At 39.2% G+C, this 15,787-nt stretch overlaps 1 protein-coding gene across 1 annotated transcript in view; it reads left to right on the top strand.

Moving 5' to 3' along the window:
• Positions 1-15,267, top strand: part of RP2 (retinitis pigmentosa 2 (X-linked recessive)) — a 35,371-nt gene extending 20,104 nt beyond the window's left edge. Inside the window, exons 3-6 of the mRNA XM_017728580.1 lie at positions 7,610-8,275; positions 9,894-10,008; positions 11,179-11,264; positions 12,690-15,267. Of these exons, the coding sequence (XP_017584069.1) occupies positions 7,610-8,275; positions 9,894-10,008; positions 11,179-11,264; positions 12,690-12,773 (951 nt within the window). The 3' untranslated portion in view covers positions 12,774-15,267. The remainder of the gene's footprint in view (positions 1-7,609; positions 8,276-9,893; positions 10,009-11,178; positions 11,265-12,689) is intronic.
• Positions 15,268-15,787: the final 520 nt, after the last annotated feature.

Genomic DNA, 15,787 nt, shown 5'->3' with positions numbered 1-15,787 from the left:
GCGGCCGGCCCGAAGCGGGTGCTGGCGGGCCCCGCTGGCCCCCACATGGGGCCCCGCAGCCACCTGTCCCAGCACCAGAAACGAGAGAGAGCTTGGGGGGGAGTTTGTCTATTCTTAAGTGTGGATCAAAGAGGTGGTCACAACTTTAAGTGGCTTAAAGAATTGTCCATATTCAAACTGGCCAGCTGATAGGTTCTGTCAGGTCCCAGAGGAAGCTGTAAGCACCCCTTAGGAAGGACATCCCTTCCGGGACTATGCTTGCTAATCTATGACAGTATAAGAATTTTTACCCCATCTACTTAGACACAGCTAACTTTGAAAACTCAAAGAAAGAAAGTCAGGATATAGAAAGACTTGATTCAGAGAATAGACGGCCTTGTTGCTAAGGAGATGATTGTTGTTAACTTGCTGGAAGTAGGCTCAAGCTAACATATGAAACTGTTACAGCACCAACAATCTACCTCTGTCGAGTAAAAAAAAAAGCTGTCAGGTATTACATGTAAAACTTCCTCTTTTTCTATAAAAGGCTCTTAGAAACCAAAAGAATCAGTGAATATGGGCTGTGCTAGTGAGCTGTGTAAGCCATCAAATTAGCTGCTTCATTTTATACTGTACAGCCTAAGAATGGCTATTTAATGTTTAAGTCCACTTCTCTTGCTCTTTGCAGCCTTATTTTTCATTGAGCTTTTTGGGTTTAAGATTAATACCTTAAACCAGAAAAGCACTGGAGTCACCTTATCTTAGGTGAAGGAGTACGGAGCACTTGGTGCACTAAGCTTGTCGACCCCAGTTTGTATTAAGTGATACCATGTCCGTGTTAATGTAGTAGCTTTAAATGTTGTCCTGTTGTCTGTAGCTTTCTCATTTCTGATGTGACACATATACTTATTTATTTCACAGTTTGTGTTTGTACACAAAGTTATATTGAGGTCAGTTGGAAAACTTGTGGCATCAAGACTCCTTTTTGTTCATCAAGTGCACTGAATTGTATTCTAAACCCTGAAAACCTCAACTCTGTCAACAGATGTGCTAAGTGGTCTTTTGATGTTTATTTCCACCATTTGGGGATGTGTTTCTGATTTTAGGCTCTCCTATTCAGTGGTGCAGTTGTGGTTATATAGTGTAGTTTTGGAAGCAGGTTTGGAAATTATCTGTAGTTTTTGTAAACTATGCTCTGTATGTTCTTACAGGTGGGTATGTCTTGCTGCTCAGACACTCCAGCTGTCTTCCTTTAAACTAATGTCATTCTGACATGGCAAAAAAATGTAGGCACACTTGTGAGCATGTTTGTGTGATTAGGGATGTGTAGAGGAGTGACTGAACCTGGGGGTTTCCTCCAAAAAAACTATTTCTTCTGCTTCTAAAGGACATCATTGCTAGTTGAGCCTATTTTAATCATGTTCTGAAGGCAGAAGATGGTTACTATTGATACTGTCTGCTAGTGTAGCCCTAGACAAAGAGTAATGTGATGATATTCCACTGACCATGTAACTCTTGTGTAATAGTCCCAAAAATGGACCATGTGGTAGAAAAATCTAAATAGAAAATACTATAAGGTGCTGGTAGTTTAATTGAAATTAAGGAAAGTATATGAATTTGAGCAGCCTTTTCAGATTTCTGTGTGACTTTAAGTGAGGACAGAAGTTTTAAGATATGCAAAATTTAATCAAATTTAGATAGCATTGTAAATCTGCTGGAGTCTCTAATGCTTACTGAGCCTTGGGTTCAGAGAACTGTATGAAGATTACTTATAGTGCAGTAGAAGAGCCAAAGGATCAGATTATCTTGAAAACAGAAGGGACAAGGATGAGTATTCAGTTTCTTGGTGCTCTGGGATTCTGAGTCCACAAGTATAAGTAGTGCACAGTTTATTCCAGAGTCTGTTATTACTGCATTGAATCCTGAGGACTTATGTCTCTTGATGGCTTTTGGGCTGTCTTGCGAGTCTCCTTCTGACCAAGTGTGGGAGAGGAACTTGGTGGTGCTCAGCCCTTCTCAGCCTTCTTCAGCTAGCTTTCCACCTGGGTTGTTCTCCTTTCCCATTGTGTGGCTAACAGCAGTAACTGAATATGGGTATGTACAGACAAGAACTGGGCGTTTGTGTCTTGTGATGGCAGATACACTCATGACCTTCTCCACAGGAGAAGAAACACAAATAGCTGCATCATCTTTTTTGCTGTTGTCTCATGCTCAAAGAAGTAGGATTAGATTAATTATGATCACAGTGGCATTTAGAGCTTAGAGGAACTTTCCTTCCCAGATGTTTTTTTTACTTTTAGAAGGAACAAGTGAAGTTTTGTTTTATGTCAACTGACTTGCAATTTAACTGGTTTAGTTGATAGGAAACATGCAGCTATCATTGTTACTGTGCTGTGTAGCTGTAGTTAAACAACTAAAAAAACCAAGAGGTTTAACTTTTTGCCTAAATCATAGATAGTCCTTTGTTACTTACCTTACATTTGAGGATTCTTCGTGAATGGTCTGAGCTGACTTGGGTATCTTGAATTGTCTAGATCTTGTTTAGGTAGCCATTTTGTATTTTATTTTGGAATATTAATAAAATAACTTTTTTTTTCCCCTCTAAGCAATGAAATATTTTCTCCTTAAATCCAAGGTATCTCCCTTATGCTTCCCAGAGCACCAGAACTACTGCTATACTTCTCAGAATGTGGTGAGATCAACTGAGAAGCAGTCAGAAGGTGCATATTAAGCAGTATTGCAAGTTAGATCAAAGCCTGTAGTAGCTTCCTTTCTTCTTTCACTTTTTCTGTACGCAGTATTTGGCAGTGGTTTGTTATATATGAATTACTGTTTTATGCTGTTTTGGGCATTATGGAAAAGTGTGAATATTACCAAGAAGGAAGGAAATGAGCATTCAGACTGTTGTATTGGCCACTTTTAAAGTCAGGGTGTGCAGGAGATGCTCCAAAATGAAAAACTGTTTGCTAGTAACAGAAACCTGCACTATTCTTTGCACTTTTTCTTGTTGTGCAAGAATCTTGAAATCTGCCAGTGGGTGAGAAACTTCAACAAGCAGTCTCCAGAGGATGTTGCAACTCATTACTTAAGGGCACCAAACCCCTGCAAGTATGAATATGCAGAAGTGTCTAGGCCTGGGAATGCACTTTTCTTTCTTATTTCCCTTATGTTAATTCCCCTGCTGACAAAAATAGTGCTTAAAGCTTCTTAAGTTGGTGTGCCTACCCTATAGGTGCAGCTTTTAATGTCACTGGGTCAGCAGCCAACTTTTGTATGTCATCAGCTGTATATAATTCATCTCCGAACTGCCATCAGTACTGACTTAGAAAGATAGGGGATGATTTTTTGAGAATTATATTTGAAAGAGAAGACCTTAGTGTAAGTGGTTTAGAAATACTTTACAAACTGCTCAGCAGCTTAGACACGGGTAGCTAGGGGAGAGCTGTAACCTGTTAAGAACAGCAGTACCTTCTCATATCTGTGGGGGCGTATCACTGTTGACTGAAACTCCTTCCCTGATGGACCCTGTGAAAAAGTCTTGCTAAGACATGAACTCATCCCAGAAAGAGTTCAAGATGTTGGGATCCTTTGTGATTCTAGGCACAGTTAACCACTAACAACTGTGACGGCCTAGTACTCCTAAGTCTTCTTCCAAACGGGAGCTGCCCAGTCTTGGTGCCAGTAAACTGGATAATGGTGGCTGAAGAGATGTATGTCATGTGCAGCTTTCACATAGCCTCTGACCTTCTTGCAAGACAAGTGTTTGCAGGAAGGAAAGCTGCTTAACGCACCTTGCACTTGTAACAGGATGTCCTAGAGTTGTAAACAGCCATGAAAAACTTGTTTGCCCTCACTTCTCTCCTTTTTTTTGTTCTTTAAAATCCTTGCTCCTTACAATTTGTCCTCTAGCCCTTTGTAACAGACTTCACCCCATTGTAATTGCTGATAACCAAAGATTAAACTTCTGTGCCTGTTTTGAGAAGGAAGAATATTAGCCCTGTAAGCAGGGCTAACTTTTTCATCGTCACATCTGGTTATTTTAGGTCATTCTGTGGAGTAATCCCTGAACCTGTGCATAGCCACTTATGCTAGAAGGTTTCAAATCCTGAGCTGTGCCAATATCTATTAATGTATGACTCTCATCTACTCTAAGAACTCTTTACATTCAGCTGAAAATATTAAAAGTTACCTCTATGAATAGTCATCTTTTGAACTTATATCAGCCTGGGGGAAAAAAGACATTTAAAAAAATCTGTTAAGGGCTGGAGAGTAAAGTGTCTCTTTGAGTGAGATGGGTGGATTTGGACAAAGTTTTTTGAAACTTTATCCAAACACAAAGGACAAATATATGAGTTATCAAATAATTGAGTTTTGCTGACCTGCCACATGCTTAAGATTTTATAGCACCAGACGAATGGGCAGAGAAATGTACATAGCCCTGGTTATGGTCGTATGAGGCTGCAGATGTTACTTTCTTCTGTTTCTTTTGGCTTTCCTAGCCTCCTTTTTTTTCTTTGTTGCCAAGACAGAGCTTAAGAAGCAGTTGGTGTTGACTGTCAGGGGAAGGAAGGTGGTTGCAGTGATTTAATATATTAACCTGTTGATGATACGTGAAGATTTCAGAGATGGTGAACACAAATCAAGAAGGCCGATGGCATCCTGGCTTGTGTCAAAAATAGTGTGGCCAGCAGGACTAGGGCCATGGCCTGTACTTGGCATTGGTGAGGTTGCATCTCAAATCCTGTATTCAGTTCTGGATTCCTCACTTCAAGAAAGACACTGAAGTGCTGGAGTGTGTCCAGAGAAGGGCAGTGGAGCTGGTGAAGGGTCTGGAGCACAGGTCTGATGAGAAGCATCTGAGGGAGCTGGGGCTGTTTAGTTGGAAGAAAAGGAGGCTCAGGGGAGACCTTAGTGCTCTCTACAAGCACCTGAAAGGAGGCTGTAGGATGTCAGGGTTGGTCTCTTCTCTCAAGCACCCAGTGACAGGACAAGATGAAAAGGCCTCAAGTTGCTCCAGGGGAGGCATAGATTGGACATTAAGAAAAATTTATTCGTGGAAAGAGTTGGAACAGGCATCCCAGGGAATTGGTTGAGTCACCATCCCTGGAGGTATTTAAAAAAGATGTGTAGATGCGGCAGTTGGGGCCATGGTTTAGTGGTGGACTTGGCAATATTAGGTTAGTGGTTGCGCTTGATGGTCTTAGAGGTCTTTTTCAATTTAAACTATTCTATAATCCTGGGAGCATATGAGGAGCTGTTGGATGCTTCCTCAGAATCACAGTTCTGCCTTCATGCGTGTTTCTCTGGCAGGTTTCTTCTACCCAGGAGAAGTGAAATATTTCTATCTGCTATAGTCTCTTAGGTTACCCCTCCTCTCAGGGGCAGTAACCCAGGGTGGGGAGAGAGTATTAAATCTATTTCATGCAGTCCCTCCAGTCTGTACTGCATGTTAATCAATAAATACTCTTGGTCTTTAAAAGGATAACTGCAAAGCAAAATTAAGGGAAATGGGCAAACTCCATAGCATGGTCAACAAACTGAGAAGTAAAAGCTGTGTCAGGGCAGCAGTGTTAGTTCTGGAAAATAGGGAAATAAAGAAGAGTTTCTGAATCTGCTAATAAGGTGAATTTTTATCTTTAACTTGACTACTGTTCTTACTCAAAAACTCTCATTTGAGACTGTCTGTAAGCTGTGAGTTTGCTGACTAACCAGTGTTTTTCACTTAGGCCTAAATAAAATTGCAATGTGAAGTTTCACACATCCCTACAAAGGACGCTGTGTAGGATGAGCTAGTGCTGCTTCAGAGACTTTGTAGAGCAGAGTAATTCAGTAGGACGTGCTTAGGTGCCAAGTTTCAAAAAAGCTGTAAGTTCTGGAAACACTGAACTTCTCATTCCTAAGAGAAGTAACTGTTCCTCTGTGCCTCTTTTGAAGGCGGGAAGTCTGTCTCCCATGGTTATTTAAAAAAAACAACACCCAACATACAAATATACACATACATAAATGTTCTAGGAGATGCCTGGGAGGAATATGTCCAAAAGCAGTTTCAATACTTATATTCTCAAGTAAGAGGGAATATGAGTGTAAATAACTTGCATATGGATCAAATATATAACATTACTTGAGACTAAAGACTTTGGAGAGTTTGAATCCAAAGCATGCTGTGTGACTGAGTCTCCATGCAGTGTCCCTTATCTTTTGAGTCTCACAATTTTATTTTTAACACTTCCAACTAACTTTCCTGGATATATACTAGTGGTACTACATATGATTGAGGAGAGAATTCTAGGAAACCATCTTCATTGTCTCAATTTGCAATTTATTTGGAAGATTATCGGTTGCAAAGCTCCTTTCCTGTCTGAAGGTCACATATGTTGCATAGAATGAAGTACATTTTATCAGTTGGTAGAGATTTTTAGCTTCCTTGGGCTGTTCCAGTCAAAAGCTACCAAAGCTGGTTTACTGAGTATCTGGTGCTAGCCCATTCTGGTTTATGCCTTTTGCTGGTCTCTAAATATTGTGTCAATGTTTGACATGCTAGAGAGGAGAAGTTTCTTAGAAATTGGGCTACACCAAAACTGATTATGGTACAGCAAATTTTAGGAGCTTCAGGCTGATAATCAAATAGCAGGTTTGTGAAGTGGTCTTGTGGTAGGCTCTTTCAGGTACTTGGACACTTCTAAGCGCTATTTTAATGAGCTTTCACAAGAGGGCAGAGTAGAATTTGCTCCAGGAATTGCAGTTGACTTGAGACTTAACTTAGATCTAGATATAAGCCAGCTCAGATTCTTTTGGTTTTAGGACAGCATGGGCTGTATTATTCATGCTTTCCACCTGTATTGTATTCATCCTAGGTGCTGTGTGGCTTTTGAGTTGTTGCTCCCTAAAGGAGAGTCCCAGTCCCACAGCCTCTCTCAGGTGTTCTGTGCCAGTGAGAGGGATGCTGGAGTGTGGAGGAGATCTGCAAACATGCCTCTTGTACCACCACTGCCAGTTTTTGCTTCTTTCACATAGCTAAAACAATCTCATATGTTTTTTTAGCACAAAAATCTTGTCATTGTTAGCACAAGATAATGCTGTGGCACAGATTAATGAGCTTTCTGTAGTTTGCAAACATAATAGAGAAGATACTGCTTGACTGCAACAAGGTTTCCTTGCAATGTGTTGAGGTGTGGTGAAATATGACCAAGAAAGCTACTAAAAAAGGAAATACTGTGTATCTCCAGCTTTATGAATCTGTAAGTATGTGGGACAATTTATTTATTACAGTTACGACTCTAATACCCAGAACCATCATCCTCGTTGAAACAGTTTAGAGTCCACAGATAAAACTAGCTCCCTTTGCCCCATTCCTTTATTAAAGGACAAACTGAGCTGTTGTGTTTTTTCCCCTGGAGCATCTCGTAAGTGTAGTTTCACTTCTTAGTTGTACCTCAGTACTGTGTATTCCAGTAGTTTAGCTAAAAGAGTTGCTTCTGATGTTTCATCACTCGCTGAAGCCCCTTGTGGCAGTTTATCCTGTACAATTCAGTGGCACTTCAGTCAGTGCAAGTCAGTTGGCATATAGCATTATAATATTCTCTGTATTTGAAGACTTTAACCTTCTTATTTTTTTTTATTCCTCCTTCAGATTGACCCCAAAGATTACACTTTTTCCGGACTTAAAGATGAAACTGTGGGTCGACTGCCTGGAAAAGTAGCAGGGCAACAATTTGTCATTCAGGACTGCGAGAACTGTAAAATCTACATATTTGACCATTCTGCTACAATCACTGTTGATGACTGTGTAAATTGCCAAATCTTTTTAGGACCGATAAAAGGCAGTGTGTTTTTCCGTGACTGCAAAGATTGTAAATGTGTGGTTGCCTGCCAACAGTTCCGCACGCGGGACTGCAGAAAGCTGGAGGTGTTCTTGTGCTGTGCCACCCAGCCCATTATAGAGTCCTCCACAGGTATGAAATTTGGATGTTTCCAGTACTATTATCCTGAGCTTGCTTTACAATTTAAAGATGCTGGTCTGAGTATCTTCAATAACACATGGAGCAACATCCATGACTTTACCCCTGGGTCTGGAGAAAATAACTGGGGCCTTTTGCCTGAAACTGCTGTAGTCCAAGATTATGTTCCTTTGCCCCGCTCTGAGGAGCTGAAAACCGTCAGGATTTCTACTGATGCTACAAAGAGCATAATACCAATAACTCGAGGGCAGAGACAGAAAAGCAGCGATGAATCATGTTTGGCCGTGTTTTTTGCTGGTGACTACACAACTGCAAATGCCAGGAAGTTAATTGATGAGGTAAGCAACCTTTGTCTTCATTCAGGTTTTTCGATTCCTAATTAAATTTTCCTCTGGACAGCCTCTGGTGCTCCCTAGATGGGGAATATAGAGGCTCTGTTTGCCTACTGACCATACTGATCAACTGCACTGTTTAAAACCTTAAAGCAAGATAAGGACTGAATCTCATTTGATCAGTCAGTTGCTCTACAGCTGACATGCTGTGAGTGGCAAATCTATCTTCTAACAGTTCTGGTGTAGTTTTCCGTCATGGCACAGCAAAATGATGCTCTAAAGAACACGTGTAGTTGATTTGATGAACTTGGTCAAATACAGAGTAAGTGATTGACAGTGCTTGTGAAAGGGATGTAGCTGATTAACTTGTTAGCTTATTGCCCTGAAAGTGTCAGCTAACAAAAGTCTGTCCTGAAAGTTTTTCCAGTACTAACAGAGTCTTAAAAAAAAAAAGGGTGTTAAAATGCATCCCCTGTGTCATCCAGTGTTGTAACTTTTTTCTGAAAGGGGCAGTGAGTGTTTGTCACGGCTGGTCAGCTGTCTTCAATGACTTGAATAGCTTTTTTATTGGTCTTGGTTTTTTCTTTCTTTCTTTTTTGGTCTCTTCTTTTTTTTTTTTCCTGTGAGGCAGCAGCTTCCAAGCTTGGCTGAGTTTGTACTTTCCTGGGGCTAAAACCTGGGAGTAGCTGGCTGCTTTCACCATCCTGAAGTGCCAAGGATGTCACAGAGCAGAGCCACTAACCATGGGCTACAGCATCTGACAGTGGTGTCTGCAAAAGCTGCTGATCACAGTGTTGTATGATCAACTAAATTTTTATCTGCAAGGAAAGAAAGCTGTAGTGTGTCTCCTTGCCTTCCCACTGCCCAGTTGGACTTTTGTGAAGCTACTGAGTGAAGGGAGATAATGATACTTATGGGTTGGATTTTTTTCTGGCAAAGGAATAGCTACAGAAAAGAAGGTAATGGATGTGTTCTCCTCTGTTGGTAGTTATTTAGATATTAGAGTTAAGAAGATGCTAAAAGACTAGTTAGTGAGTTTCTGTAGAAATCCAACTGCTCTGTAGATTAATGGATGTTTTGGAAGTAAAAATGTATTTGCTCCTTTCCCACATGCTTTTAGTTCCATATTAGATGTGGAGTAAAAATGAGGGGGTGGGCTAGGATGTGTATATGTGTTTTCAAACATTGTTAACTATTGTTCCAAAACTGAAAACTTCAGCAGTGGATAGATGAGTGTTTGAGCTAATGCTTGACTGAACTATTGCAGACTAAAGAGAACTGACTGCTTGTTTCCAGATGCTGACTGCCTTTAACTCCCATTAGTTTCTGCTTGTGAGGGATTGTGGGGAAAAACACATAACCCTGGGCCCTAATATATAAAACAAAAATATTCACATTTATTCCTCTAGGTGCACTAGGGCAGAGGAGAAAATCTGGATGAGTGGAATGAAAATAAACAGAAGTGTAGAAAAAGCAAATGGTCTCTGAAAAGAGCAAAAAGGGTCCCTTTGCTCTGTAACTTAATGTGTGGGGGAAAAATGGGTCTATTACAGTGTAATCTGGATACTCAAGTTGAACTCTGCCTTAGAAGCATTTTTAACATGAATCCCTTCTCTGTTAACAGATGACAAGTAAAGGCTTTCAGCTGGTACAGACTAAAGAAGTCATAATGAAGGCAGAGGATGCTCACAGAGTTTTCCAGCAGAGTGCATCAGAATTCACTTCACTGCTGGAAAAAGGTGAGTTTATGTTTTCTTTCTTCTCTTGATATAGAAGTCTGTCACTAGAGAGTTCTGAAGAAGAAAGAGGAATGAAGGAGAAATTTGTGTTTCAAGGGCATACTGTAAAACCTGTTGAGATGAATTTTGGAAGCCTCAGTGAGGCCCTAAACCAGCCAAAATTCCTGAAGGCATCAGAAATTAGTTATTTGACATGTATTTTGTGTCTCTGCTCCCCCTCTAGTGGTCCAACTGCATAGCTCAGGAGCAGTGGCACATGCAGACCTGCCTGGAATGGTCAAAAGCAGCTCATGCTTTTAGCCTATTTCGAACTTGTCAGCAATGCTGCTCAACCACTGAGCTGTTCAGCATTTCAGTATAAATATCTAAGCAAATCGGTATAGATGTACATAAAGCAGATAAGCATTTAAAATTCTTGTTTATAACTGGTGTACTGTCAGAGTATTTCTAAAGTCTTTCTATTGATATGACTGCAGTTGGGTTTTGTCTCTTCTTGCAGAAGTACTGACATCTTGTTATCTGTTACATGCTAAAGATCACTACACGCTCCCGAGCTTGGTAGCAACATGCAGGTTTATTCATGGTGACATGAGAGGTTTGTGATGTTCATTGCAAGAACAGGACAAAAGTCATTGCACTTACAAGATGATAGTCTAGTTTCTGGGCTATATTGCAGTCATATGGGAAGAAATACCATGTTCAGAATGAAACCAGAGAAAGCAGATCTGCAAATAGAGGGTGAGAACAAGTCTAAAAATCAGGCAATTCTCTATCTTGGGACTGAGGCAAAAATGCCTGAATGACTCAGTCCCACTCCAGATGTCTGTGAAATGGCTCACTATTTGAGTGGTATAGTCTGACTCACTTCCATGAGGCCTTGCACTCCTTAGCATTTTTGTGCTATTGCTGCCTTTCGAGAAGTAAAACTGGAATCCTGCCCAAATCTCTGCCAAAAAAGAAAAAAAAAAGCATGGAATTGCAGATAACACTGTACTTTTTTTTTTTTTAACATTAAAGTGTTTTTAATTCTTTATCTGCTGTTATGGGGCTACTCAAGCAAAAAAATAAAATACTTCTTGCAAGCTTCACAATTCCCTATGGATTGAGAAATCTACTGTTTCAATGCAAAGCTTAAAAGTAGTATTGATTTTAGATTAAACTATTTTCCAGGTCCAGTGGTTGCTTTGGAGTTCAATGGAGATGGTGCTGTGGAACAGTGTCGAAGCACTATAAATGAAGTTTTTAGTGGGACCAAGGTAAGCTGGAGTATTGCTTTATTCACCGAAAATATTACAGAATGTCTGAGCTATTTCATGGTCAAGATATAGTGTTGACGTAGTACACAATCTTTTTAGATTCACGGGTAGTAAAATTGGAATATCCTTTTGTTGTTATTTTGGTTTTTTGTCTTCAAAACCCAAATTACTTGTTAGTGACAAGAAAATTGTCCTAGGAAAGAGAGTTCTGAATCCCCATATCCACTGAAGAACACAAGATTTCCACTTAAAACTGTTATTTCACGTAATAGCCAAATCAAGTTCTATAAATATGGTACAAAAAAGTTCCACTTCAAGTCTTGGATTTAGTCACTTAGCTTTGTGGTGTCCTGTCTATTAAACCATGACAAAGATAATATGATGGGATTTCAACTTTTTTCTGTGTTTACTTTTGCTGTGTTGGACACCGCAGAATGCCTTCCTTCAAAGGCACTGCTCTTTTTTCTTCTGTCAGCTTGTTTCGCTTTAGCTTCCTTACACCACACCTCCTCTTTCCTTGCTGCTCCCCCTCTCTGAATGGCAATGGTTTTGAGAAAGTTTCTGGAAACATTCAGAGCACTCAGGGTAACAGGAAAGTGATAAACCCTTTGCTTTCAGGCAGCTGTTCAAAGAAGACTAGAATGTCTTTGAGACATAGCATCCATACAGCTCCTTGTAGTCTTCCAGTTCCTTTCAAAAGAGTTACTTGGAACTAGGCTGCCCGGTTTCTGGAAACCAGTCATCTTGTAAAAAGTCATAGCATTTAATTTTATGATTGAGGCTATTGCTTGCATGTTGAGATTGGTGAACAGCCACAATGCTCTCTGTTACACTCAACTGTTTGAGTATTGCCTGAAACAATTGTCGTTGATCTGCTGAAAGCTTTCAAAGGTGACTGTCCTAGAGCTTGGACTTTCACATACATTGATAAATTTTGAAAAATGTAAATGTAATTAGAGTTATTTTTTTAAAAATAGTCATCTGCTGGAGAAGCAACGAAGTTTTTTTGAGGGTAATATAGCACAAGGAAGTCTTTATTACAAACTCTCCCTTTCTGTTAAAGGAAAGTAGTAGTCTTAGGATTTTGTGTATTTATTTTTCCCCCACTCTCCTGGAGAGAGTTGACTTTACCAATCAAAATACATCTAGACACTAACTGAAGCTGTGACCCCTGAATAATGAAGCCCTAAACTCCTGATCCTGAAGGCAAGGGTTAATGCAGCTACCATGTGTGCTAGGAATGGGTGACGATAACAAATGGTGGGTGCATCAGGGCTGAGAGAATTCTAGGATTTGTTCTGTCATGCAGTGGGAACCAACAGAGTTGTCTCTCTTGAAATGTAAAACTAAAAATAAGCATTACTGATTCCAAATGAGCAAAGACTGGTTTAACTGATGCATAACTTCTCTTGTTTAACAAAACAGATTTTTGTATCAGAAAGCAAAGCATCAGCATCTCAAGATGTGGACAATTTCTACAACTTCGCTGACATGCAGATGGGGATGTGAAGTTTAGCGTGAAGGTGCTCACGTGCGGTTTGTCTCAGCACTTGGATGTCACTTGGCTTGAATATTGCAGTAGTTTTGTCATTTAGTTTTGTCTTTCTCATATATCCCTTTTATAAAGCCACTGGTGGTTTTAATACCATATTATCTGAACTGGAGTAAATGGCATAGCTCTCCATGTCCATTGTGTTTGAAACTTAAGTTTAACTTCAAAAAACAATTCAGCTTTTCTACTGACTTTTTTACAGTGATTTCTAAACATCTATCGGCACTTGAATGTTTCTTGACAACATCTAATGGTTATACATATCTTAGTGCAATGCTGATCCAAGTTTGATGCAGTAGTAATTGTTATCTTTAACTCAGACACACTGTTTAGAAAGTGTATTTTTGTGAAACTTGACCTTCAAAACTTTCCCACATGCAAATTTGTCTTCACTGGGGGTTTAGGAAGGAAGCTGTAGTCATTGACTTTTTCTGAAAGCTTAGTCTGAAATGAATTGTCCTTGTAGAATGCTTTCAAAAGCAGTTTGTGACTTTGGCTTACTCTGCTTCAGCACGTTTTTTGAATAAAGTTGTTTGCAGCAGCATTTATGGTGAGAATTGTCACAACAGCATTCTGGTCAGTGAGTACTTGCCAGGCTTTTCTGCTTTGAGGTGAATCCTGAGCATGAGTGCTCTGCTGAAGCTACTCTAAGGTCTGCTGAGGTTCTTTGGCAATACAGCTGCCTCTGGCATTCCCAGCTCACACATGGGATATACATGAGGTTTCTTTGCACGTGGAGCAATAAACCTCTGGCACATTGTTGTTTGCTAGAAGGGACATACAGTAGCCAGTAGTCAGAAAAGGACTTTGATGGCATTAAAAACCCCTTCTTCCTTGCTAGACCCCAGGAGAAGGCTTTTACATTCAGAAGTAGTACAGAAAGTGCTATGCACTACCATAGGATTTATTTTGTATTAATTTTAAAGACAGGCTGAAGAAGTGCTACCAGCATTTTGTGAGATGCATTTGAATGGTGTTCAGTAATAATGCTTATTGCTAAATAGTCCATATTAGAATGCCAGTCTATATGGGTATTAAATACATGATTGATTTATTTTTGCATATTACATCCTTACTGATTTTTCTACATGAACTTAAAGCTTATGTCTTGGTTTACAAGCCCTCTGTAATACTTGAACCAACTGTGCGTGCAGACACACAAAACCAAATTTCGTAATTAAAACAGTGGCTTGCCAGTTTGCATAGCCTTTACAATTCATTGAATGGATTGGGGCTGTGTTGAGGTGCTAAAGCAATTTCCTCATTATGGTCATCTGTCAAAAGGGAAATCTCAACTGAAAATGAGTCTTGACTCATCAGTTTCACAGCTCTGGAGCTCCACAGTGGGTGGCTAAAAACACATCTCTAATTTTTTTGAATTAGCACATGAAAGAATCTGTTCTTCTGAAATTCATAATTCTGTAATGCCCAAGAGAGGTTGTGAACTGTCATTTTGTTGCTACTGGGCAAATGCTTGCCATTAGTTTAAACTAGAGAATATGTCCTTAGGACCTCTTGTTACAGTTATGCATAGATTAAATAAGGAAGAATATCTCCTGAATAAACCATTGGTGTACTGAAGGTAAGATAATTGCCTTAATCTGAAGATAATGTGAAATGTTTTTATTTGACAAAGTGAAAGAAAATCAAACCACCACCAGAATCCAACTGCTAGCAGAAATTACCACTTACCTGCACTTAGCCAGCCAGGATTTTTTTTTTTTTTTTAATAAGTGTGAGGTGAGGCTGTGAAAAGAGTTAGAAATTTTACCTTGCTCTCCAAAGTACTAGCACAACTCATCAGTCAACATGTACAGGAATTAATCTAGACATGTACAGTAAATGTATTATTTTGATATGGGACAGTACATTGAAATTGTATAATGTACTTCAGAGCTGTCCGTGTGTGATTTATATCAGCAGTGCATATACTGGACCACCTTGGTCTCTAAACTTTTACATACAATATTTCCAAAGTTACCTGCTGACACATGATTATGTGTATGTTTATAGCTTATTTTTTGTATCATCAACCTGCTCTGGAAACAAAGTGCTAAATGGGCTTTTGTGACTACTTTTGCTGGAGGACAGGATGATTAATTGAAAATTAATCTAGGCTTGAAACAGTGGAATAACTTTTCTACATGCTGGGAAGAGCAGTGTTGCTTCTTTTTTTTTTTAACATGGACAGTCTGTTTACCGACATCAAGAACTTTTAATAAAAAATCCCTAAATAATGAAGGAGTTTCTTAATCCAATTATTTATCTTTTGATTTCCATTTCTTGCTAACAGGTGTTAAAAACACTTCTAGCTTGAGTCAGGAATCCTTTGCATTACAGAATGGTATGTGTTTCATGTATTCTTTGTACATTTGTTGTGTAGCTTTTAATGTAATTTGTATTACACTGTGAATGTGATTCATAATAAACATTTGAAGTATTTAAACTCTGGATTCTGAAGACTTTTTGAACTTACAGTATATTGAAAAACATAATTACATTATATTAGGTATAAAAACTGATTTCCATGTTTAAACAGGGATAGATCTTGAAATAGATACTCATAGCTCATCAAAAATAAGCATTAACTCTCTAGTCATTCATCCTCTGAAAAAGGTGGTATTTTTTGACAGCAGGGATTTTTCCTCAATCAGAGATTGTGGTGGTTATAGTAGTAAAATTGTTAGTTTAGAAAGCAGGTCCATGTAATATCTGAAAACCAGTAAAAACCTCCTGAAAATAGGTAAACATTAGTAAGTCTCCAAACACGGCTTTAAAGTGGTCAGAATTGTGACTCTTCCAAGTAGAGATGGTCTAGGGTAACTCTCACTAAGCATAAATGCTTGGAAAGAACATAAAGTACTGTATCAATATAATTGTCTTTTGAATATATTGAGTAAAATTGTGAAGCTTTAAAGTATCAAAGCTTTTGGTTTACCCTTAGCTATTATTGTACAATTATACGGTTTAA

This window comes from Corvus brachyrhynchos, unplaced genomic scaffold, assembly GCF_000691975.1.
Source record: "Corvus brachyrhynchos isolate BGI_N302 unplaced genomic scaffold, ASM69197v1 scaffold92, whole genome shotgun sequence".
In the NCBI taxonomy this organism is placed as follows: domain Eukaryota; kingdom Metazoa; phylum Chordata; class Aves; order Passeriformes; family Corvidae; genus Corvus; species Corvus brachyrhynchos.
Note: the sequence above shows the minus strand (reverse complement) of the source record. Positions and strands in the feature narration are given on the sequence as shown.